At 40.3% G+C, this 24104-nt stretch overlaps 1 protein-coding gene and 1 non-coding gene across 3 annotated transcripts in view; both read left to right on the top strand.

Moving 5' to 3' along the window:
* The window catches only part of CWF19L1 (CWF19 like cell cycle control factor 1), a 32253-nt gene extending 9096 nt beyond the window's left edge, over window positions 1–23157 (top strand). The window contains exons 5-14 of one of the 2 annotated variants that reach the window (XM_004370030.2): window positions 2467–2681; window positions 4593–4711; window positions 5586–5670; window positions 7262–7402; window positions 8333–8447; window positions 9010–9089; window positions 15329–15538; window positions 19188–19307; window positions 19773–19870; window positions 22693–23157. In XM_004370030.2, the coding sequence (XP_004370087.1) occupies window positions 2467–2681; window positions 4593–4711; window positions 5586–5670; window positions 7262–7402; window positions 8333–8447; window positions 9010–9089; window positions 15329–15538; window positions 19188–19307; window positions 19773–19870; window positions 22693–22837 (1328 nt within the window). In that variant the 3' untranslated portion in view covers window positions 22838–23157. The remainder of the gene's footprint in view (window positions 1–2466; window positions 2682–4592; window positions 4712–5585; window positions 5671–7261; window positions 7403–8332; window positions 8448–9009; window positions 9090–15328; window positions 15539–19187; window positions 19308–19772; window positions 19871–22692) is intronic. The other variant, XM_023740821.1, reaches the window with a different exon arrangement.
* On the top strand, window positions 18853–18999 carry LOC111822450 (small nucleolar RNA SNORA12). Its single transcript, XR_002825709.1, has one exon. It is a non-coding gene; the product is annotated as a small nucleolar RNA SNORA12 (small nucleolar RNA).
* Window positions 23158–24104: the final 947 nt, after the last annotated feature.

The following is a 24104-nucleotide window of genomic DNA, read 5'->3' as shown; positions in this document are numbered from 1 at the left end:
TTGTCCTTTTTCTGGTTCAAGGTCCACTCTTCAATTCCAGTTTAAAGTTGTTCCCTCCACCACCCTCTGAATCTCTTAGTGGTTCTTTTAATGTCTGACTGTTCTAAAAACCACTGTCAAATTTTGCTTCTGTTTTTCCTCTACCTGCTGTCAGTTCTGCTGCCTCCTGGATCATTCAACTCATTTTTTCTAAAATGGCTCCACTGCTCTTCACATTTCCTCTTTGCTGGTCTCTCATTTCTCTAGAAAGCTTCTGCATTTCCTTTGCTGTAAATGCCTCCCTCCTCCTGCAGTATTCTGTTTCGGCCTTTATTCTCTACATCTGGCTTTGGTGTTCATGTAATCAGTCTCATCTTGCTTCAGTCATTTGGGGCTCCTTTAAACAGAAAATTGAGGGAGGGATTTTTGTTTGCTTTTTTTAACCAGTTATGAGATGTACATTTGAAATCCTTTGGTTGTAGATTTTTTTTTTTTTTTAAATTAAAAAAAAATTTTGATGTTGAGAATATACACAGCAAAACATACACCAATTCAACTGTTTCTACATGTACAATTCATTGACACTGATTACATTCTTCGAGTTGTGCAGCTATTCTCACCCTCCTTTTCTGAGTTGTTCCTCCTCCATTAACATAAACACACTGTCCGCTAAGGTTCTTATCTAATCTTATGAGTTGCTGTTGTCACTTTAATCCCATAGAGATAGCTCTTAAAAGAGCATAATGCTCAAGACAGACTTTTTTTTTTTTTTTTCCTGTACTTCAGGTGAAGGCTTACAGAACAAATAGTTTATCATGAAAACAGTAGTACACATATTGTTTTATGACATTGTTTAACAACCTCACAACAGTCAACCCTCTCTTTTTACTACTTATGCTACAACTGTTGTTTGATTCTAAGAAGACTTTAGGGGATATTTTTGGTGTAAGTTTTAAAGATTATCTCAGGGCAATAGTTTCAGAGGTTCATTTAGCCTCCATGGCTCCAGAAAGTCTGGAGTCCATAAGAATTTGAAATTGTGTTCTGTATTTTCCCCCTTTTAATCAGGACTCTTCTGTAGAATCTCTGATCAAAATTTGTTGTAGATCTTAACACAAGCCTGACTTATGGCAATTATCAGTCTAGTTACTAGATTAGGATTAAGAGCACTACTGTAGATATTTGGCAACCATTTTGCCATATGAATTTAGTGCCAGGAATAGAAAAAGCAGCCTGGGTACCTGGGTTATTTTTGTGAAATAGGCTTTTTGAGATCCAACAGGAGGGCAAGCAGTGAGCTTGATAGTGAACATGTTGAGGGTGAAGTGCTGACAGAATATCTAATGTATAGTTGGAAGTGATAGTTCTTTCTAGAGTATATAAACAAGATTAGTGTTACAGAGTATAGGTTTTGGGGAGTTGGTCCCATAAGGATGAAAAGTAAAGCTGAGGAGAGGATGAAATTATTAAGGAAGAAATGGAAGGGAAGCGGGTAAATGATAGTACCTTGGGGTACATCTTCATCTGGGGGGTAGGCAAAGAAAGGTGAAGGTGATTAGAAGAGTGTTGGAGAGGTCAAGATATTGTCAAGGTCACAGAATCTAAGGGAAGAGAGCATTGTTTTAGGAGAGGGGACCATTGGCAGTTATGGGATAATCGGTGACCTTCAAGAGAGTGATGAGAGAGGAAGAGAGATTTCAGTGCGTTAAGGAAGTGGGTTAATTAAGAGATAAAGCACTTTGAGAATGCAGACTACTTTTTTGAAAGTTGGAAAATAAACAAGACGAAGTTCCTTTGTTAGTATGTGTGTTGTGTGTGTTCATTTTGGATGGGGAGGCCTGAGCTTACTTCATTTTCTGCAGTTTCATTTACAGCAAAGGAAAGAGTCAGTAGAGAAAAGACTCAGTAGATAAGAGATGAGAATTGATGGAGCAAAGACTTAGAGGGAACAGGAAGGAACAGAATCAAGGAGATAACTTTGGAAGAGAGTAGAATCTAATTTCTCCCCAACAACTGCTCTTTCCAAATGTTTCCATTCACTAGGAAGTTGCTCCCTGTCTGAGAGTACATCTTTTCTGGGTTATAGTGTCCTCAGAACTGCAACTACCTTTTCTTTTCCTCATTGCATCTTCCTCTGTCCAGGTGTCTGGGTTTGTTTTAGTCCATGTAGAGTTTCCACTATTCAATAATTTTTGAAGGCTCCTGGGGTAAACAGACTGGTGTGCGGGCTCCAGAGGCCTTGACCTACCTGTAATGGCATGCCAGTTGGGAAGTGCTTCTCTTACTGACTAAACAGGAATACTGTTGTGGCTGTCCAGTTGATGTTAGCAGCCAGAAGTGGGGCTACAGGAGAGTTTACCCTCATTCAGGAGTGTAGACTGGCAGGGAGGTAGGAGAGTCGTGGCAAGGAGAGAGGGATTCAGCACCATAATGACATTTTTTTCCTGCTGTTTTGACTAAAACTTAGCAATTTTCCTTTTAACACAGGTCGTAAAGGTGTCTTCACTGGAACCTCGGGGCTGCAGATTGTGTACCTCAGTGGGACAGAGTCCTTAAATGAGCTGGTCCCAGGTTACAGTTTTAGTCCCAACGATGTGTCTTCCCTGAGAACAATGCTGTGCTCAGCATCCCAGTTTAAGGGCGTTGATATCTTGCTCACATCCCCGTGGCCCAAGGATGTGGGGAACTTTGGGAATTCTTCTGTGAGTAGTGCTTATTTAGTTGGAATTTCTAAAAGTAAAGTGCATTGGTTTAATTTGGGCTCCTCCCCTCCCCCCACCCCCATATTGAATATTTTAGCTCTTGGTACCTTTCAGTAGAAATCTTTTGTGAGTTTTTTCAAGATACTAAAAGCTATATTAACTGACCAAAACAAAAGTCAATCTTAAGAAAGCATGATCCACAGATGAGATTGCTGAAATCTTAATTACGAATGAATGGGTCTTTAAATTATATTCTCTGCTTCAAGTGCCTTCTCTCAAGCCTCCTAAGAATATATTTTGAGGGTTCACTAGCTTTCAGTAAAAAGATTCACAGCTAGTGGCAGCTCTGCAGTTGTATTTTCCCTCTTCCAGATGATAGCTTTTTGGCTATCAAAATAGGTTATAAAATTGAGTCATTATGGGATTGAGGAGATTGATCTAAACACGGGAAACAAGGTGTTGAAAGCTTGGTGCTTCTCTATGGGAAAGCTTTAATGTTGGGATGCATTGGAACTCATTATTGTGTTTGATCTTATTGTTTTTATAAGTAATCTAGAAGAGGGTGTACCCGATGTTGGTAGGTGACACCTATCATGGGGAGTGAAATACTACATTGATGGAAGTAAGTCTAAGGAAGATCGTGAAAGTATATGTTAGGGCAGAAAGCCCCTCAATGAAGGGAAATGTAAGAATGCATTTAGGTACAATAAATCTCAATTAATGGATTCAGAGTCATCAGTGATGATGCAGCAAAGGAGCCTATAGATCACTCCCTGCCAGCTTCAGCACAATGTGTCTATGACCAAAAAGGCCAGCAAGATACCTGGCATTGTCAGGGAGGATATTGAAAGCAAAAGGGGCAATGCTATCTTCCCCTTCCACAAGCCCATGATTATTATTCACCTGGAATAAATACAAGGGGCAGTGCTGGCTGTGGTACAGAGAAGATACTGCCAAACTAGGGAAGATCCAGAGAAGGGCTACTGAAGTGATGATGAAAGAGAGAAAGAGTACATGTGATTCTCTGTAAGGAAGGATGAGAAAAATGAGACTCTTTTATTGGAGTGGGGGGAAGGGCTAAAACAGGGTTTTGGTTAAAGCTTATAAATAATCATAAAAGATCTTCATGGGGAGAAAACAGAATAATTCACCAGTTCCTAAGATACTGTAACTAACCTGAAGGCCAATTCTTTGCCCTTCAGCGGAAATCTGAAGGAGGCAAGCATAAGACAAAAGGAAGGTCCTGCTCTACTTAATAGAAAATAAACTTTGGTAATTTCTTTGTTTTCAGCTAATACCTTTTCTTAAAATAGAGTTATAAACAATGTTACAGATGAGAACATCCATAACAAGCCTAACTTTTGACAAGCTTTATGTTACAGTGGGCAGTTGTGCCCTTCTACAAACCATACCTTCCTTAACTGAAGCAAAATAAAGAATTACATGCTTATGTGATTAGGTCCTTGAATATTCCATACCAAATATTCTTTATAATCCTAGGGGCTCTGATGGCTAGTTTTTCGTTTTTATTTTCTGCATTGACTATGACTATCGGCATTGTTAGAACTATAAGTATGCTACAAAGCAAATTCTAGAAGCACAGTCTGTGGGTTCCACGGAGGGCTTACTTCACAAAAAAGGTTTTAATAAACCATTTTTTGGGTACTAGTATGGAGGAATTACCTTACCCTTTAGCCTCTGTCTTCCAACAAATTGTTTCTTTTTCTGTATTACCCCAGTTCCCCTTTTGTGTTTGAGATTTCTCTGATTGCCAAAAGTTTGAAAATCACTGTCCAAATCACATTGCCCACATTTGTATCCACATATAAATTCCAAAGACATTTCAAAGTGTTTTGATATTTCTTGATAACTAGTAGGTCTGTTATGGATGACTGAGTTTCTATTTAATAGGGAGAAGTGGATACCAAAAAATGTGGCTCTGCTTTGGTTTCCAGTCTTGCGGTAGTCTTGAAACCAAGATATCATTTTGCTGCTTTGGAAAAGACCTATTATGAGAGACTTCCATATCGGTGAGTAGCATTTCATACAATGGGATATTATTGGGCATGAAAAAGGAATGAAATACTGATACATGCTATAACAGGGATAAATGGAGGAACCCCTGAGACTCTGGCTCCCTGACACCCTGCTAACTCAGAACTGAAGCTACTCCCGAAGTCCACCTTTCAGCCAAAGATTAGACAGGCCTATAAAACAAGCAACACACGTGAGGAATGTGCTTCTTAGTTTAATCAAGCATACAAGATCAGATGGGCAACACCTGCCCAAAAGCAAAGACGAGAAGGCAGGAACGGACAGGAAAACTGGATGAATGGACGCTGAGAACCTAAGGTGGAAAGGGAAAGGGGGGAGTGCTGACCCGTTGCAGGGATTGCGAATAATGTCATAAAACAATTTGTATATAAAATTTTTGAAAGAAAAACTAATTTGCACTGTAAATGTTCCCCTAAAACACAATAAATTTTTTTTTAATTTCTTAAAAAAAAAAAAAAAAAATAGTAAAACCTATGAAAGCTGGAACCTGTGTAAGGTGGAAACCTGTCAGGGAAGGTTATTTCCCACTAATAGAGAGCGATAGAAAAGTGGTAAGACTACACTCTGTCAAAGGCGGAAAACCTGCGAGACCTGAAAAAAGGCAGTTGCGTCAAGTTCCAGCTCTCACAGGTTTCACTGTACATGATCTCATTTCTTCCTAACAACAGCCCCGTGAGGTAGATTATTATCCTACTGGGCGAATAAGTGATTTATCTGAGGTTACATTACTTGCAGTGATGGACTCCGATCCTGTGCTCTTTTTGTGGCCCCATGGAATCTACTTCAATTTCATAAATGCAACTCAAATGTGAAGTTTGTTGGTAACCTGTTCTCTCTCAAATGTTTTAGAAACCACATTGTTCTACAGGAAAATGCACAGCATGCCACCCGGTTTATAGCTCTGGCAAACGTTGGAAACCCAGACAAGAAAAAGGTAAAGATTTGCTGATTTGCTGGTAGGTTAATACTCCTTCTGTCCCTGATAAATACTCCTCTTCCCCAGTTCAGCATTCAGATCTATTTTTCTCCCCAACGGCAAGGTACTTAGTGACTCCTTTGAAAAGATATGATAACGAAAGGTCAGGTTTCCTTGAGTTCTTCTTAGGAGATTTTAGAGAAGGGTTTGGAGAAACAGACCTAGTGGTACAAAGGCAAAATTTCAAATGAACACTGTTCATTTGTTCCCGTATCCCTGTGGCTCTCTGTACGGGTATTCATGAGTTTGCCCTCAGATGTTACTCTTGCTTTGCTTCTTTTGGCAACTTCATTTAGCAGAAATAATAAAATCCTCCCAAGGATTTATCTAAGCCCTCCTTGGCTCTGGGAAATCTTACTGATACCCGGAGTCTGTCTTTCTATTGGAAAGCAGTGCAGGTGAATGAAAGACAATACCAGAAAAGTAGGTTATCTTTCGCACATCCCTGAGAGAATCTGTAATTCCTTAGGGCCAAAAGCAGGGTACTGTGGATTGAGATAGCTAAGATCAAAGCGATCAGTCAAATGGAAAAATAGTAAATAATCTAAATATTATTCCACTGTAACATGTCATAAACATTATGCATAAAAAGATAACCAAATACATATTTATTTCCATAACATTTTAAACTTTTAAGCCCAATTCATTCTTAGCAAGTTTTAGATTTATACTTTTTTTTACAGCCGTTTCAAGACTGAATAGCATTCACGGTGTTTTCAGTTTACTGCCTACCATCAGGGACATGCTGGCCTCAGCCATAAACAACTCATACTTCAAAGGGTGTGCATGTTTTTAAATTTGGCCAGCATTACTAAATTCACCTGCAAATTTTGTTTCAATTTACACCCCCCACCAGCGGTATCTGGGGATTCTCACCAGGTAGTGTCAAATGTTTGTTAAGGTTTTGCCAGTCTGATAGATGAAAAAATGGTGTATCATTGTTACTTGGATTGCATTTACCTGCTGAGTACTGAGGTGGAGCATCTATTCATATCTCATCTAAGCTTTTCCAGTTTTGTTTCACTAGTCTAAGATTCTAGATATTTATATGAATATTTACTTTTTTGCTACTAGTCCCTAGGAAAATTTATCAGAATGTACAGCAAAATTTGTATCGTATCAGAGAGGGAAATTCTAAGGTGTCCAGTTTTGTAGTTTCCATTAAGAAAAAACAATGGCAGTGCTGTGATTCTACTGATAAAAAGTATATAAAGGACTCAGAGACAGAAGCAAGTTGCTCTGGGGCTTGTAATCATGGTTGTCATGATTCGCCCATCTGAGTGAGGACTCCTGACTTGTGTGAGGGCTGGGGATTTGATTTGTTGCTTGTTACTTTGTCAGCCCTTGTCAGCCCCTGCATTGGTCAGTCACTGAATTGGCGTTTGACTTCCTGTGTATTCTCTGAACGACAGATGAGCGGGTTGCTGCTTTTAAATTTACTCAGTTTCTGAAGCTTACTATGGAATCTTCACAACAAAATAGAATGATTACACTTAGATAAATAAACAGCATTTCCCTTAAGATTATTCTCTTTTTTCTTCCTCCGAAGTATCTTTATGCATTCAGTATTATTCCCATGAAACTGATGGATGCAGCAGAACTGGTAAAACAGCCTCCAGATGTCACTGAAAACCCGTACCGAAAATCTGGGAAGGACACAACCATAGGAAAGCAAACTCCTGCCCCTGAGGTATGTTCTGATGGAGAGGGGGTGTTTTCGGGGCGGGATTGCCCATTCGTTACACGTGTACTTTTCCTGGTGGAGACTTTCTTTCCTTGTGGTTTAGTACATGAAACAAGTTTAGTACTTACAATATAAACCTTTCTTTTTCCCCTTGGGAAATCATGGTGGTGGTAAGAAAGCTTCAGAAGATTTCAAATAAGCTCAGGGTTTTTTTAATTGTTGTTTAGGGTTAATGGTTTCTTATGTTAAGTCTTTCCTTGTCTACACTTGATTTTATGTTGGGATTAAGAATGTCATACGTTAGTTCTTTCTTCGTGTAAACTTCATTAGCTATTCTTAGCTGTTCAGACAAGGATCCAAATACTTGGCAGTGTAATTTGTGAGTTTATGATGAATGCTAGTAGTTAAATAAGATGCACTCTGAAGAAATGTTCTTAATAGCAGACTTCTGGAATTAATTATTCCCTCACTAAAGCAAGGGATATCAAGTTTCCTTGATAGCATGTATGGTCTGATTTCTCACATTTTTCTTTCTTTGTAAGCAGCCTTGTCATCTTTTTTATTAAAGCTAAACTGGACTTGTTTGACCTGTAAATTTGTAGGATTCACTGTGGTCCTATTGAGGGAGAAAGGAACAGGAATTTGCGTGGGTTCATATTGTCCTATTTTGGGCAAGAATCGCTCTGTAACTTGTATTTTAACTTACTTTTCCAAAGAGATGAATTTGGTGGTATCTTGGATAAGTATTGAGAAGTATGGCTGAGAGTCTAGGCATCAGGATTGGAAAGATATTTTTCTTCCTTAAAAGAGGCAGAAAGGACTGGGAGGAAAAATAGACATGATGCGGCAGGAATGTTCCCTTGTATGTGAATGTCTGACTACTTGTCTAAAGGTGAGCTGAATAATATTTACTCTTCTACCTTTTGGCCATTCCAGGAAGAATCAGCCTGTCAATTCTTCTTTGACTTAAATGAAAAGCAGGGAAGGAAGCGTTCATCCACAGGCAGACATGGCAAATCCTCTCCTCACCCAAAGCAGCCTTGCAAACCTCGTGAGTACCTTGGTTCCAGAGATCTCCTGTGTGAGCGATAACTGTTATTTTGGGTCTTGTTTGGGAAGCGGCATTGCTGAGGGAGACTCTTCGGGCAGAATAAAATTGTACAATGAGTTATTAGATCATTTCTCCCTACCTTCTAGTTTTAGAGATAAAGAAGCTGACTGTGGGAGGTTGTATTTATTACCCAGCGTCATGTAGATAGCTAGTAGCATAGCTGGGACTAGAATTGGCGCTCTTGACATCCAGTTCAGTGTTCTTTCACTGCATCATGCCACCAGTTTCATGCTACTTAGTCAATATGTGGTTATCCACTTGGGGATAGCCTACCTGTGGATTGGGTACACATTCAGAACTTTTCTAATGGACATTTAGTTTTATTGATAATGGTGGTATTGTGGAGGTGTCATAGTGGAGAGCACAACAGGCCCAGCCATTGTGGCAGTGCAGTATACCAGTCTTTGCAGGATGTAAAGACCAGACAAGGTTGAGTTGTCTAGGATGATTTTGTGTGGTAGTGTGTGGACCGTAGTAACATTTGTCTTCCTTCCACATGCAGCTCAGCCTCCAGGATCCTGCTGGTTTTGTCTGGCCAGCCCTGAAGTAGAAAAGCATTTGGTGGTCAGTGTTGGCACACATGTGAGTTACTTTCATGGACCTTTTTCAGAGAAGGAGACATCTGTGGGGTTTTTGTTTTGTTTTGTTTTATTTATTTTATTTTATTGAAGGATAATGTTGTTGTTGTTAGGTGCGGTTGCGTCGGTTCTGACTCATAGCAACCCTGTGTAAAACAGAACAAAACACTGCCCGGTCCTGTGCAATCCTCACAGTCGTTGCTATGGTTGAGCCCACTGTTATAGCCACTGTATCAGTTCATCTCATTGAGGGTCTGCTTCTTTTCTTCTTTTACCAAGCATGATGTCCTTCTTCAGGGACTGGTCCCTCCTGATAACATGTCCAGAGTACATAAGACAAAGTCTCACCATCCTCCCTTCCAAAGAGCATTCTGGCTGTACTTCTAAGACAGACTTGTTCTTTCTTCTGACAGTCAATGGTATATTCGTTATTCTTCACCAACACCACAATTCAAAGGCATCAATTCTTCTTCAGTCTTCCTTATTCATTGTCTAGCTTTCACATGCATATGAGGCTTGGGTTAGGTGCACCTTAGTCCTTAAGTGATATCTTTGCTTTTTAACACTTTATAGAGGTCTTTTGCAGTAGATTTGCCCAATGCAGTGCGTTGTTTAATTTCTTTCTTTCTTTTTTTTTTTACACATATTGTTTTATGACATTGGTTAACAACCCCACAACATGTCAACCCTCTCCCTTCTCGACCTTTTTTTTTTTTTTTGGTGAAAATATACATAGCCAAAGATACACCATTTCAAAAATTTCTACATGCACAGTTCAGTGACATCGACTACGCTCTTCCAATTGTGCTGCTATTCTCACTTTAGATGAAGGCTTATAGAACAAAATAGTTTCTCATTTAACAGTTAGTATACATGTTGCCCTATGACAATGGTTAACAACCTCACAACACATCAACACTCTCCTTACTCAACCTTGGGTTCCCTATCACAAGGTTTCCTGTCCCCTTCTGCCTTCTGGCCCTTGTCCCTGGACTGCTGTGCCTCATGAGTCCCATTTCGTTTTATGGGGCTGTCTACTCCCCGGCTGAATGGTGAACCTTGGAAATGACTTCACCACTGAGCTAAAAGGGTGTATGGGGGCCATACTCTCGGGGTTTCTCAGTTGTTTAATTTCTTGACTGCTGCTTCCATGAGGGTATATTGTGGATCCAAGTAAAATGAAATCCTTGACAACTTCAGGCTTTTCTCTGTTTATCATGATGTTGCTTATTGGTCCATTTGTGAGGATTTTTGTTTCCTTTATGTCGAGGTGTAATCCATATTGAAGGTGGTAGTCTTTGATCATCTTCAAGTAAATGCTTTAAGTCCTCTTTGATTTCAGCAAGCAAGGCTGTGTCATCTGCTTATCGCAGGTTGTTAATGAGTCTTCCTCCAATCCTGATTCTGCATTCTTCTTCATACAGTCCAGTTTGTCAGATTATTTGCTCAGCATATGGAGGCATAATGTACATATCATAAAATTTACTCATTTTAAGTATACAGTTCAATGGTTTTTAGTAAATACACCAACTTTCGTAACCATCCACCATAATGGTTTTACAGCATTTCCGTCACTCCAATAAAATCCCTCATGCCCATTTCCATTTAATCCCTATCCCCAGTCCCAGGCAGCCACTAATGTACTTTCTGTCTCCATAGTTTGCCTTTTCTGGACATTACGTGTAAATGGAATCATACAGTACATGGTCTTTTGTGTCTGGCTTCTTTTACTTAGCCTAATATTGTTGAGGTTCATCCATGTTGTAGCACGTATCAGCATTTTATTCCTTTTTATTGCCAAATAGTATTCCGTTGTATGGATACACCACATTTTGTGTGTGTACCACAGTTGATGGACGTTTAGGTTGTCTCTATTTTTTGGCTATTACAAATAATGCTGCTGTGAAGTTTCACATGCAAATCTTTGTGTGGACGTGTTTTCATTTCTCTTGGGCATATACCTAGGGATTGCTGGGTTATATGGTGTCTTAGGCTGGGTTCTCTAGAGAAGCAAAACCAGTAAAGTGTATAAATATATATATAGAGAGAGATTATATCAAGGAAACAGCTCATGTTATTGTAGAGGCTAGAATGTCCCAAGTCCGTGGATCAGGGTAGAGGCCTCTCCCAAGTCACACAGCTGCAGAAGCTGGCAAGCCCAAGATCGGTTGGTCAGAGAGCAGGGCTCCCACTCACAGGCTGTGCAAATCGACGAATCCCAGTTCGGCATATAAGCTGACATCTCAAGTCCCAAGAACGGGAGATGAGATGACAGGAAGCAGCCACAGGATCCAGAGAGAGCAAAAAGCCAGAACGTCTGCTTATATACAGATGTGGGCCACACCCCCAAGGAGACTCCCTTTCATCTGATTGGCTATTCACAGTATATTCAATCATGGGAGTGATTACTTTAAAACACGGAGAATCATGGCCCAGCCAAGTTGACACACCATCTTAACCATCACATATGGTAAATTTATGTTTAATTTCTTAATCTGTCAAACTCTTTTCCAAAGTGGCTTCACTAGCAGTGTATAAAGGCTCCTGTTTTTCCGCATCATTGATAACACTTGTTATTGTCATCTTTTTGATTATAGCCATTCTTCTGTGGTTTTGTAGAGCTAGTCTTATAAGATCTTTTCCTCCTCTCCTCCCTCTTTTTACAAATGGTGTGGATCTCCTAGGATGATACTTTTATATACTTCTTTTATTGATTGACTGATTGTACTTTAGATGAAAGTTTACTGAGCAAATTAGTTTCTCATTAAACAATTAATACACATACTGTTTTGTGACATTGGTTGCCAACCCCATGACATGTCAACACTCTCCCCTTCTCAGCCTTGGGTTCCCCATTATCAGCTTCCCTGTCCCCTCCTGCCTTCTCGTCCTTGCCCCTGAGCTGGTGTGCCCATTTACTGTCATTTTGTTTTATGGGCCTATCTAATCTTTGGCTGAAAGGCTTTTTATATACTTCTTGAACTTTCTGTATTTTTAGTTCATACTACTTGGGAGTAATGAGTCATTTGTTAATTACTAACTGTTTAAAACAAGGATTTTCTTTGTCCTAAAAGGGAAGCTCTCTGTTGCTTATATATCCAGATTGGGTTTTAAATGTTGATATTCTCTTTTAGCTACAGATTCAGAAAATTGAGCTTATTAATTTTCATTTAGAATTATCTATTTGGGGACTGATTCACACTAACCAATCATATGAAAGACTAAAGTAGTAAATTTTCAGTTTTGCCTAGTAGTAGAGGATGTAGCTTTGTAGTGTCAGGAATACCAATATCTGCTTTTTGGTGTGGGTACCAAGATAATAACTATAGTGTTACTTTTGTAAGCGCTGAATCAGATTAAAGGAGCTGGATGACTTTGAGGAGGATTTTATTCAGGCTCTGGAAAACCTTGATGGACTATGTGTGTCTCGTAGTAAAGCCAGTCTATTTCAGACTTCTCCAGATACTTTGCCTTGGGTAACCCATTGCCGTCGAGTCAATGCCAACTCATAGTGACCCGATATGACAGAGAAGAACTGCCCCATAGGGTTTCTAAGGAGCGCCTGGTGGGTTCGAACTGTCAGTGTTTTGGTTAGTAGCCATAGCTCTTAACTACTACGCCACCAGTGTTTCCTTTCCTTGGGTAGGGTTCAATTAAACATTAAATAATACTGTTCTTTAATGCTCATATGTCTGAGCTCTATGTAGACCATTATCCTCGTTTATTCACTTAGAATGAAGAAAGCTTAATTTCCAGGCTTAAAGTTGTGCCCTAATCACCTGTGACTAGAATTGGATATTTTGTCCAAGGCTCCTGAGGGAAATACTTACAAACCATTTCTTAGCACGTAGTTCTTCTGCAGACAGATGCTCTCATCCATTTTTCATTGATTTTTTCTAATTTTGGTTTCTGAGAATGATCTTTTTCTCAATTTAGCCTAACAATCTGAGGGCCCTTTATTGTGACCTCCTATAGACTGACTAGAGTTTCAATTTCATTTTACACTTTAAGTCACATCCCTCTCCTTCCTTTGTTTCATACTGAAGAGTCCATCTTTTACATTTATTTTTTTATGTTCTGCTTATTAAAATACTCCTATCTCTAGGGAGAGCAGTAATGGTGTCAAGGCCCATGACGCAATTGGGCCATGGAGCCTGTGGATGGACTTCAATGAGAAGAAAAGCAAATGTGAAAGCTCTTGCTTTTACAGGAATGCCTTTTCTAGATTATCTCTTTTAGACCTTTTTTACTTCCTTGGGTTAGTTTGTGCCATTCTTCTCTCCCACACAACTTGTATACTATGGTAGGCTTTGGCCTGCCTTCCATTTGGGAAGTCCCAGCAGGTCTAGATCCCACATAAGGGAGAAGAGATTTAGAGCAGGTGACTTAGCTCAGTTCTGCTTTAGCCCTCAGGGATGAATGACCTTTTCTTTCCATTCTCTTTTATCTAATCCAGGGTATCCAGCTCAGGGTTTGGGTGTAAGGGAAGATCAAGGAAACCACTCTGTTTGCTTCTCATCTAGGCCTGAACTACAGGGGCAGAAGGCATCTTAGGTCTTATTTGTGGCCCAGCCCAGCACCACAAGTAGGAAGCCACCTGAGGATTGTAGCTCAGAGCCTACCTGGTAATCAAGTCTACATTTACCTGAACTGTGCTTTGTTTGGAGCCCTGGTGGCACAGTGATTAAGAGCTCAGCTGCTAACCAAAAGTTTGGCAGTTCAAATCCACCAGCCACTCCTTGGAAACCCTATGGGGCAATTCTGCTCTGTCCTACAGGGTCACCGTGAGTCAGAATCAACTCGAGGGCAACGGGTTTTTTTTTAACAGGTCTTTTTTTTTAGTAGAAACCTTTTGGGGAACTGTGGTGCCTTTTGGTGTCTGGCAAAAGATTTGGGAGTCCCTCCCTGCACCCATTCCTCTTGATCTCATTTTGTTACTTTTTTCCTTGCTTTCTTTGTCTTTGCCATGTCATCCTCAAGGGATGTACATGGAATGATGCTGATGGCCTATGGCCACAAATCGGCAAAATGAGAGAAAGGCTACTAAGGGTCCAAAATAACTGGTGCAAAATCCAGGCATTGTACTTATGGGAGAAACATTCATTTAGGTTCTAGTTATATATTGTTAGAGATAATGAGTCGGAATTGACTCACTGGCAATGAACAACAAAGATAATCCAAGCATAGGACAGATTAGAAGGTGACTGAAAGGGAGGGAGGAGGCTGGGCAAGTGTGATTAAACTATTCACAAGAACTGAAAGTACTGTAAACAAAAAAAAAACAAACCCGTTGCCATTGAGTCGATTCCGACTCATAGCGACCCTGTAGGGCATAGTAGAAGCTGCCCCATAGGGTTTCTAAGGAGTGGCTGGTGGATTCGAACTGCTGACCTTTTGGTTAGCAGCCATAGCTCTTAACCACTGCACCACCAGGGCTCCTGAAGTACGGTAGTGGGGACCTATTTAGTCTTGACTAGAAACCCTCAGTAGCCTCAGAGTGCACATAACAGTGTCTTCCCTTCAAAGCGTGTCTGAGTGGCAGAGCAGTCCTGCATGTTCTGGTTTTGGCAGAAATATTTTTGTTATTAAAGGCTGACATCCATTGTTGTGAAACTTAGTTCTCTACCTCTTTGCGTGTATCTGAGTTTGAGGTTTCTCCTTCATCCTTCTACCCCATTAGGTTATATGTTTTCTTTCCTTTAGTAGAGATCAGTGAGCAGCTTAAAGCTATAGGATGCTAATCATGTCATCTTAGTCTTTTTTGTGAGCTCAGGGAGTATATTTGGCAAGAGGGGTGGAGATTGGTGCTATTATTGGGAGGCAGAAAGTGATCATCTTTAAATCAGAAGTGATATCTTTTTGTGACTGGTGATAATAACTGAAAAATTGTTTTCAACTTAGGAGCCTGGTAGCAAAATCCAACTGTTGTTCCAGCCTCTTCTAGCACTGGTGTGTTTGAAGCCAAAAGTCTGCTTATGTTCTTATCCTAATTCATTTACTCCCAATTTATTTGACACTAAATCCCAATTTGATCCCAGTTTGTTGCATCTAACCTTACTCTTGGACAGATACCTGAGAACATTGTTATAACCTCTAAAATCAGATTGTTAGAAGTCAGAATTTCTACTGCTGGCCTTCTGAGCCCTGTTTTCCACTCTCAGGCTGACCCTTTGCACAGGCTTTTCTTCCTGGAGAATCATACATGCAGTGCTGACGTCTTGGTTCTGTGTGCTTTCTCTTCAGTGCTACCTTGCTCTGGCCAAAGGAGGCTTGTCTGATGACCATGTCCTCATCCTGCCCATTGGACACTACCAGTCAGTGCTGGAGCTTTCAACAGAGGTGGTGGAGGAAGTGGAGAAGTATAAGGCTACACTGAGGCAATTCTTTAAGAGTCGAGGGAAGCGTTGTGTTCTCTTTGAGAGAAATTATAAGAGCCATCACCTCCAGCTACAGGTAGGTGGTCCCTGCCCACGAACTTGGAGGGGCTCTATAAGGGCCTTCATATTGATAATATTTAAGTGCTATTTATTTTATTTAAATAATGTTAATGTTAGTGTTCAATTTTAATTAATTTTTTTTCTTTTATTGTTCTTTAAGTGAAAGTTTACAGTTCAAGTCAGTTTCTCATACAAAAATTTATACATGCATTGCTATGTGAACCTAGCTGCTCTCCCTATAATGTGATGGCACACTCCTCCTTTCCACCCTGGATTTTCTGTGTCCATTCAAGCAGCTCCTGTCCCTTTGTGCCTTCTCTGTCGCCTCTGGACAGGAGCTGCCTGTTTAGTCTCATGTATCTACTTGAGCTAAGAAGCACTCTCTTCCCGAGTATCATTTTATGTCCCAAAGTCCAGTCTATTCTTTGTCTGAAGAGTTGGCTCCAGGAATGGTTTCAGTTCTGGGCTAACAGAGAGTCTGGGGCCCATGTCTTCCGGGGTCCCTCCAGTCTCAATCAGACCATTAAGTCTGGTCTTTTTACTAGAATTTGAGTTCTGCACCCCCCTTTCCTCCCGCTCCTTCAGGGACTCTCTGTTGTGTTCCTTGTCAGGGCAGTCATTGCTGGTAGCTGGGCAGCATCTAATTCTTCTGGTCTCAGGCTGATGGAATCCCTGGTTTATGTGGCCCTTTCTGTCTCTTGGGCTAATACTTTCCTTGTGTCTTTGGTGTTCTTCATTCTCCTTTGCTCCAGGTGGGTTGGGACCAATTGATGTATCTTAGATGGCCACTTGCTAGCTTTTAAGACCCCAGATGCCACTCACCAAAGTGGGATGCGAAACATTTTAATAAACTTCGTTATGCCAGTTGACCTAGATGTCCCCTGAAAGCATGGTCCCCAGACCCCTGCCCCTGCTACTCTGTCCCTCGAAGTGTTTGATTGTATTTAGGAAATTTTCTTAGCTTTGGTTTAGTCCAGTTGTGTTGACTTCCCCTTTATCGTGTGCTGTCCTTCCCTTCACCTAAGATAATTCTTATCTACTATCTAATTAGTGAATACCCCTCTCCCTCCCTCCCCACCCTCATAACCATCAAAGAATGTTTTTTCTGTGTTTAAACCATTTCTTGAGTTCTTATAATAGTGGTCTCGTACAATATTTGTCCTTTTGTGACTAATTTCACTCAGCAGCATGCCTTCAAAATTCATCCATGTTGAGATGTTTGACAGATTCATCATTGTTCTTTATCATTGCATAGTATTCCACTGTGTGAATGTACAATAATTCGTTTATCCATTCTTCTGTGGATGGGCACCTAGGTTGTTTCCATCTTTTTGCTGTTGTGAACAGTGCTACAGTGAACATGGGTATCATATATCTATTCGTGGGACGGCTCTTATTTCTCTGTATATATTCCAAGGAGTGAGATTACTGGATCATATGGTACTTCTATTTTTAGCTTTTTAAGGAAGCGCCAAGTGGATTTCCAAAGTGGTTGTACCATTTTACATTCCCACTAGCAGTGTATAAGTGTTCCAGTCTCTCCACAACCTCTCCAGCATTTATTATTTTGTGTTTTTTGGATTAATGCTAGCCTTGTTGGGGTGAGATGGTATCTCATTGTAGTTTTGATTTGCATTTCTCTAATGGCTAATGATCGTGAGCATTTCCTCATGTGTCTGTTAGTCACCTGAATGTCTTTGGTGAAGTGCCTGTTCATATCCTTTGCCTATTTTTTAATTGGGTTATTTGTCTGTTGTTGAGGTTTTGCAGTATCTTATAGATTTTAGAGATGAGACACTGATCGGATTTGTTGTAGCCAAAAATTTTTTCCCAGTCTGTAGGTTGTCTTTTTACTTTTTTGGTGAAGTCTTTTGATGAGCATAAGTGTTTGATTTTTAAGAGCTCCCAATTATCTAGTGAAGTCTTTTGATGAGCATAAGTGTTTGATTTTTAAGAGCTCCCAATTATCTAGTTTATCTTCTGTTGTTTGTGCATTGTTACTTAATGGTTTGTATTCTGTTTCTGCCATGTATTAGGGCTCTTAGTGTTGTCCCTATTTTTTCTTCCATGATCTTCATTGTTTTCAATTTTATGTTTAGGTCTTTGATCCATTTTGAGTTAGTTTTTGTGCATGGTGTGAGGTATGGGTCTTGTTTCAGTTTTTTTGCCGATGATATCTAGTTATGCCAACATGATTTGTTAAAGAGACTGTCTTTTCCCCAATTAATGGACTTTGGGCCTTTATCAAGTATCAGCTGCTCATAGGTGGATGAATTTATGTCTGAATTCTCAATTCTGTTCCATTGGTCTATGTATCTGTTGTTGTACCACTACCAGGCTGTTTGGACTACCGTGGCAGTATAATAGGTTCTAAAATCAGGTAGTATGAGGCCTCCCACTTTGTTCTTTTTCTTGAGTAATGCTTTACTTATCCGGGGCCTCTTCCCTTTCCATATGAAGGTGGTGATTTGTTTCTCCATCTCATCAAAAAATGCCAGTGGAATTTGGATCGAGATTGCATTGTATCTGTAGATCGCTTTGGGTAGAATTGACATTTTCACAATGAGTCTTCTATCCATGAGTAAGGTATGTTTTTCCACTTACGTAGGTCTCTTGGTTTCTTGCAGTAGTGTCTTATAGTTTTCTTTGTATAGGTCTTTTATGTGTCTGGTTAGATTTATTCTTCTTGGAGGCTATTGTAAATGGTATTGATTTGGTGATTTCCTCTCTGAAGTTCTCTTTGTTGGTGTAGAGGAATCCAACTGATTTTTGTATGTTTATCTTGTATCCTGATACTTTGCTGAAATTTTCTGTTAGTTCTGGTAGTTTTCTTGTGAATTCTTTGGGGTTTTCTGTGTATGAGATCATATCATCTGCAAACAGAGATACTTTTACTTCTTCCTTACCAGTTTAGATGCCATTTATTTCTTTTTCTAGCCTAATTGTCTGGCTTGGACCTCCAGCACAATGTTGAATAAGAGCAGTGATAAAGGGCATCCTTTAATTAATATTTAAATATTTCATGTTAATATTTAAATAACATTCACTAAAAGTTATTTAGAGAGTGTCTGGTGATAACTCCAGAGATTTCACAGGGAAGTACATGGTCAGTGCAAGTGAACAGCACAGACACTAAGTGCTTTGTGTGGAAAAGGAATGGTAGTTGAGGAAGACTCTGAAGACTTGGACCTTGATAGATGGAGTTTGGAAGGGTGTGTATACTTTGTGTGGAGGCCCAACATGAGCAAAAGCTTAGAGGTAAGTAATAGTTGTAGAGCCTCACGGGGCTAGCAGCTCTTAGACATTTGCACACTGTTACGGATAATGTGTCATTGTGGTGGTTTTCTTTCTGGCTCATTTGTTAAGTTTTCAAATGGGCCTGACTCTGCCACATATATTACAGAGGAGCTGGCAAAGGCTTGATGAGAAAGAGATCTCTCTCTAGCCTTCCCATATCAGAGACTGGCTTCCACATGTGGCAGGCTAGCTCATAAGTTTAAGACCTTACAGACAGGCCAACATAGGCCTGCTGGCATGAGGAGAATCTGTGCTGAGGGGTGTTCCTCCACCCCAGTGATGGATTTGCTACTTCTCAGGGGCTGTGCAGGCACATCCTCCCTGGGACCTGCACAAAGAAATTCTCCAGTCTTTCCCCTCTCCCCCAGGTCATTCCTGTGCCACTGAGCTGCTGTGCCACTGATGACATTAAAGACGCCTTCATTTCCCAGGCTCAGGAACAACAGATAGAGCTGTTAGAAATTCCAGAGCACTCCGACATCAAACAGGTGAGACAGGAGTGGAAGGTGATGTTCAGGGAGAAGTAAATATCTGGTTTTTGACATGTTGATCTGAGGAACTATCAAGGCATTCCAAAAATGTTAAGTAGGCAGGTGACAATTTGGAACTAGAGCACAGGGTTTTGATTAGACTGGAGATTCAGGTGGCATTACAGCTAAGTCCTAGTGTTTTCTGGTAAGAGCAAGATTTTAGAAATTTCATAAGGTAGAAACTTAAGAGGATGAGTACCATGCATAGGATCTTGGTAATAACTGCCAGTTTGGCTTTTAAAAATCTGGATCCAGTAAGTGATTTAGAATCTATAGTTACTTCCATCTTTTTATTTTTATTTTTTATTTCTTCTGTGCTTCTAGACTGAATTCTTTGCCAAATTAAAGCTTACAGGAGATGTGCAAGGATTTTAGATTTGTAAAGCATTATTGTATGTTTTCATACAACTCTGTTTACTTTAGATTGCCCAACCAGGAGCGGCGTATTTTTATGTTGAACTTGACACAGGAGAGAAGCTTTTCCACAGAATTAAAAAGAATTTTCCTTTGCAGTTTGGAAGGTTTGTATATTTTTCTTCTGTTAAATGTATTTTTACTAGACCTACTATGAACAAAATATTAGGCTCCATGGACAATTGATACAAAGCAAAATAAGAAATAGTCCTTGTCCCAAGGACTATACAGTCTTAGGGCAAGTCAGGTATTTACATATATGATAGTAATATAATGCATAATGTGAAAAGTATCATGACAAAGTTTTGGGGAGCAATATACTTTAGACATTCAGAGAAGGAAGAGTTCATTTCTACTTGGTGAAAGGCGTCATGAAAGGGTTGAAACCGGACCTGAGAGGTGGATTTAGAGGGCAAAGATTGGGGTGAGGTATTCCAGCTAGAGGTAGTAAAGTGCTACCATTAATTGAGCGTATGCTCTATGCCAAGAACTTTACATGCATTGAATTATTTCACAACTGTTTTAGGTAGGTACTTCCATCCCAATTTACTGATGTGGAGAGCGACGCTCTAGAGCAGAGCTCAATAGAGCTTTCCACATGATGGAAACGCTCTATATATCTGCATTGCCCGCACTAGCCACATGTGGCTGTTGAGCACTTGAAATGTAGCTAATATAGCTAAGGAACTGAATTTTTAATTTTAATTAATTTAAATAGCCACACCTGGCTAGTGGCTACTGTATTGGACAGCACAGCTCTAGAGGGGTTTGATAACTTGTCCATGGTCTCACAGTTGCAGGTTCAAACCCAGGCCTGTTGTACCCCAAAACGTGAGGCCTTAACCTCATTATTCTGTACTAACTTAAAGGCCTGTATGAGGCTTCATTTCTGGTCCTAACATGAGGCAGTACGTAACTGTAAAACCATATGGGGAATGGTATAAGTTAAGCAAAGATGGACGACAGGGATGAGCTGGCAAGAAGAGGCAAGAGTATGGAGAGGAGTAGAAAATGGGTAGAAGAGATTATCTGATGCTGGTGTCTGTAGTTTGCAGCTGTTTTTTTTCCAAGTGTCCTGAATGCTTATTGGACTACTTTGGAAAGCCTCCAAGAGATTGCCACCATTGGATAAATCTAGTTAATGTATTGTCTACATTTTTAAAAAGATAATCGATAAATGAGAGTAAGTGTGCTATGAGCATTGTTAATGTTATGACATTATCTTTTTGTTGTTGCCTCAGCAACAGATGCAGATGTGGACACTGATGACATAGGCACATGATCAAAAATATAGAGCCCACAAAAGGGGGATTCTGTGAATGGTTTTGTGTTCATGATAGTCAGTTGTATTTTCAACATCGAGTATTTCCAAAATATATTTACAGCTATTTGTAGTTAACAAAATACTTGAAAAAGCTTTTTTTTTTTCCAGCTGTACAAGAGTGATAGTGCCATCTTCATTTTATAGATGAAGAAGTAGGCTGAAAGGTTTGCCTAGTGAGCTAGAACTTGAGTTCAGGTCCTTTGACTTTTAGAGGATTTGTGTGTTTTGGATTCAGCCCTTCTACTTATCATAGCTTCAAAGTGGAATATGGACCATATAGATGTGCAAATAGAGTTATTTCTGATATATCAAAATAAGTTAAAATAAAGATAAAAAAAGCAATGGCAATTAGAAGAAAGCTTTATGTAGTGGCATTGTATGTGTGTGTCTGCGTGTGGTCATTTTTTAGTCCCGAGGGCCAAGATAAGTTGTTTTGTTGACAGTGGATTTATGCCACTGTGCCTATCTAGACCTAAGTCCTTAGAAGGAGAGGCAGAGGAATTTCAAGTCAGAGTGGGTATGACACTAAGTGCCTGACTGTACCAGGCTGTCAGCAAACTCATGATCTAGTTGGGATGTCAAAACTAGAGTTTAAGGCAGAATGTAAGCACAACTACTGTGATGCTCTGTGTTTTCTCCACATCTGACAAAACCTCGTAAGGAAGGTGGTATTAGGTATTCTCATTTCGTGGACGAGGAAATCAAGACTCACAGATGAGAATCATTTGTTCAATTCATAGACAGCATGTGGCTGAGCTAGGAATGAAATCTGTCTCTGGTCTTTTTGACTCTAGGTCCTGCCCTCTTTCTACTGTGCCATATTGCTTCTCTAAGTACCAATTTTATAGTTCCAAGTTTGTTCAAGAGAAGAAGTTAATCTGGTACGAGGTATTAGGAAAGAGGTAGGACCTGAGCTGATTACTTAAGATGGGTATAATTTTGGTAGACAGATGGCAGCAGTGACACTCAGAGCTGGAGAATGGTGTGAGCAAAGTCAGAGGAATTTGCATACCTTCTTTGGGTGATGCTGAGGAGAGCTCTCTGGCTGGAGAGGAACAGAGGGAGGAGGGGTGTCATGGATTGAATTATGTCCCCAAAAAATGTGTGTATCAATTTGGCTAGGCCATGATTCCTGGTACTGTGTGATTCTCCTGTATGTTGTAAACCTGCCTCTATGATGTTAATGAGGGAGGACGGGTGGCAGTTGTGTTAGTAAGGCAGGACTGGATCTACAAGACTGGATTGTGTCCTGAGGCAATCTCTTGAGATATAAAAGACAGAAGTGAGCAGTGAGACAGGGGGACCTCATACCATCAAGAAAGCAGTGCCGGGAACAGAGCGCGTCCTCTGGACCGGGGTCCCTGCGCCGAGAAGCTCCTAGTCCGGGGGAACACTGATGAGAAGGCCAACAGAGAGGAAGAGGCTTCCCCTGGAGCTGATGCCCTGAATTTGGACTTTTAGCCTACTTTGATTATGAGGAAATAAACTTCTCTTCATTAAAACCATCCACTTGTGGTATTTCTGTTACAGCAGCACTAGATGTCTAAGACAAGGGGATTTGGGGCTGATGCTGTCCATTTTGACTTCTTTGTGCCCTTTCTGCAGGGAGGTCTTGGCCAGTGAAGCCATCCTTAATATTCCTGACAAGTCTGATTGGAGGCAGTGTCAGATCAGCAAAGAAGAGGAAGAGACCCTAGCCCGCCGCTTCCGGAAAGACTTTGAGCCCTTTGACTTCACTCTGGATAACTAACTAAAGGGAAAGGCACTTTATGAACTTCACAGGTTCATTAGCCTGTTTTTAAAGAAACTGCAGTCTCCCATGGGGACTGTTTCCCTGCCTCTCTTTCATGCATTCCCATGGAACTTGCCTATAGCAAGAGGTCTAGGCTAGGACTGAATAATTTTTGGAAGAAGTCGCATTCTAGGATGAAAGTCCTATGTTAAAAGCATGCCTGTTGTCCAGCTCCAAGTACAAGCTTGTGTTTATCAACATTTTAAAAAACATGTAAACTATTAAATAAAATCAAAAGGCTTTTCTGTGGTTGAGAAGTGTCTTGTGTTTGTGTTACCTATGATCATTGAAAGGAGGTAGTGTATGTAATAGGAAGGACCAGGGTTTTAGGCCCAGCTGTTATCCCAGAATCACACAGGGTGGCTCCTCCCTGAGCAACCTAGTTTTGCGAAGGGACTCAAGGCCTTTGCCACCTTTATAGGAGTCATCTTACTGATGCATAAAAGCTCATTCAGTCCTTCAGCAAATATCTAACTCCTATGTGCCAGGCATTTTTCTAGGTTCTGGGAGTATAGTCATGTCCCAACATGGTCCCTGTTGTCCCATGGTTTACAGTCTAATTGGGAAGAGAAGGGTCAGATTTAAGAAAAGAAGATGAATTCTGCTTTGGATACGTTGAGTTTTAGATGCCTAAAATTTGTAACAGATGTATCCTGTGTGCTGCTGGATAGTTCTAAACTCATGGAGATTTAGGTTGATGATAAGGATTTGGGGATCATCAGGATATAGGCAGTAAATGAAATTAAAAGAATGAATAAAAATAAGAGTGAATAAAGTTCTAAGCTGAAGATGACTACCTGAGAAATACTACTGTTCAAGGAGTGCTTGGAGATGGAGTGATCCAACAAGTACATGAAGAAGAAGCAAAAAGAGAGATCCCAGGAGACTATAAAAAAAATAATTGCTCTGATACATTGGACACTTGTGGCCCAGGGAAGAAAGATGTGGCAGTCTGAAACCCTATGGGGCAGTTCTACTCTGTCCTATAGGGTCTCTATGAATTGGAATCGACTGAATGGCAACAGGTTTATTGCCCAGACACTGGATTTCACTTAGTCCTTACAAAATCTCTATAGGGTAGGTATTACTACTCCATTTTACACCTGAAGAAAGTGAGACTCACAAACTTGATGATTGTGGAGCCTGGGGCCTACCAGGCTGGGATTTAAAAAAACGAGCTATGCAGCATCCCTAAGAATGTGGACTTCTTTTTTTTTTTTTTTTT

The sequence above is a fragment of the Trichechus manatus genome, unplaced genomic scaffold (genome assembly GCF_000243295.1).
Source record: "Trichechus manatus latirostris isolate Lorelei unplaced genomic scaffold, TriManLat1.0 scaffold00007, whole genome shotgun sequence".
NCBI classification, from domain to species: Eukaryota; Metazoa; Chordata; class Mammalia; order Sirenia; family Trichechidae; genus Trichechus; species Trichechus manatus.
The sequence above is the reverse complement of the archived record's forward strand: the minus strand, read 5'-3'. Positions and strand labels throughout refer to the sequence as shown.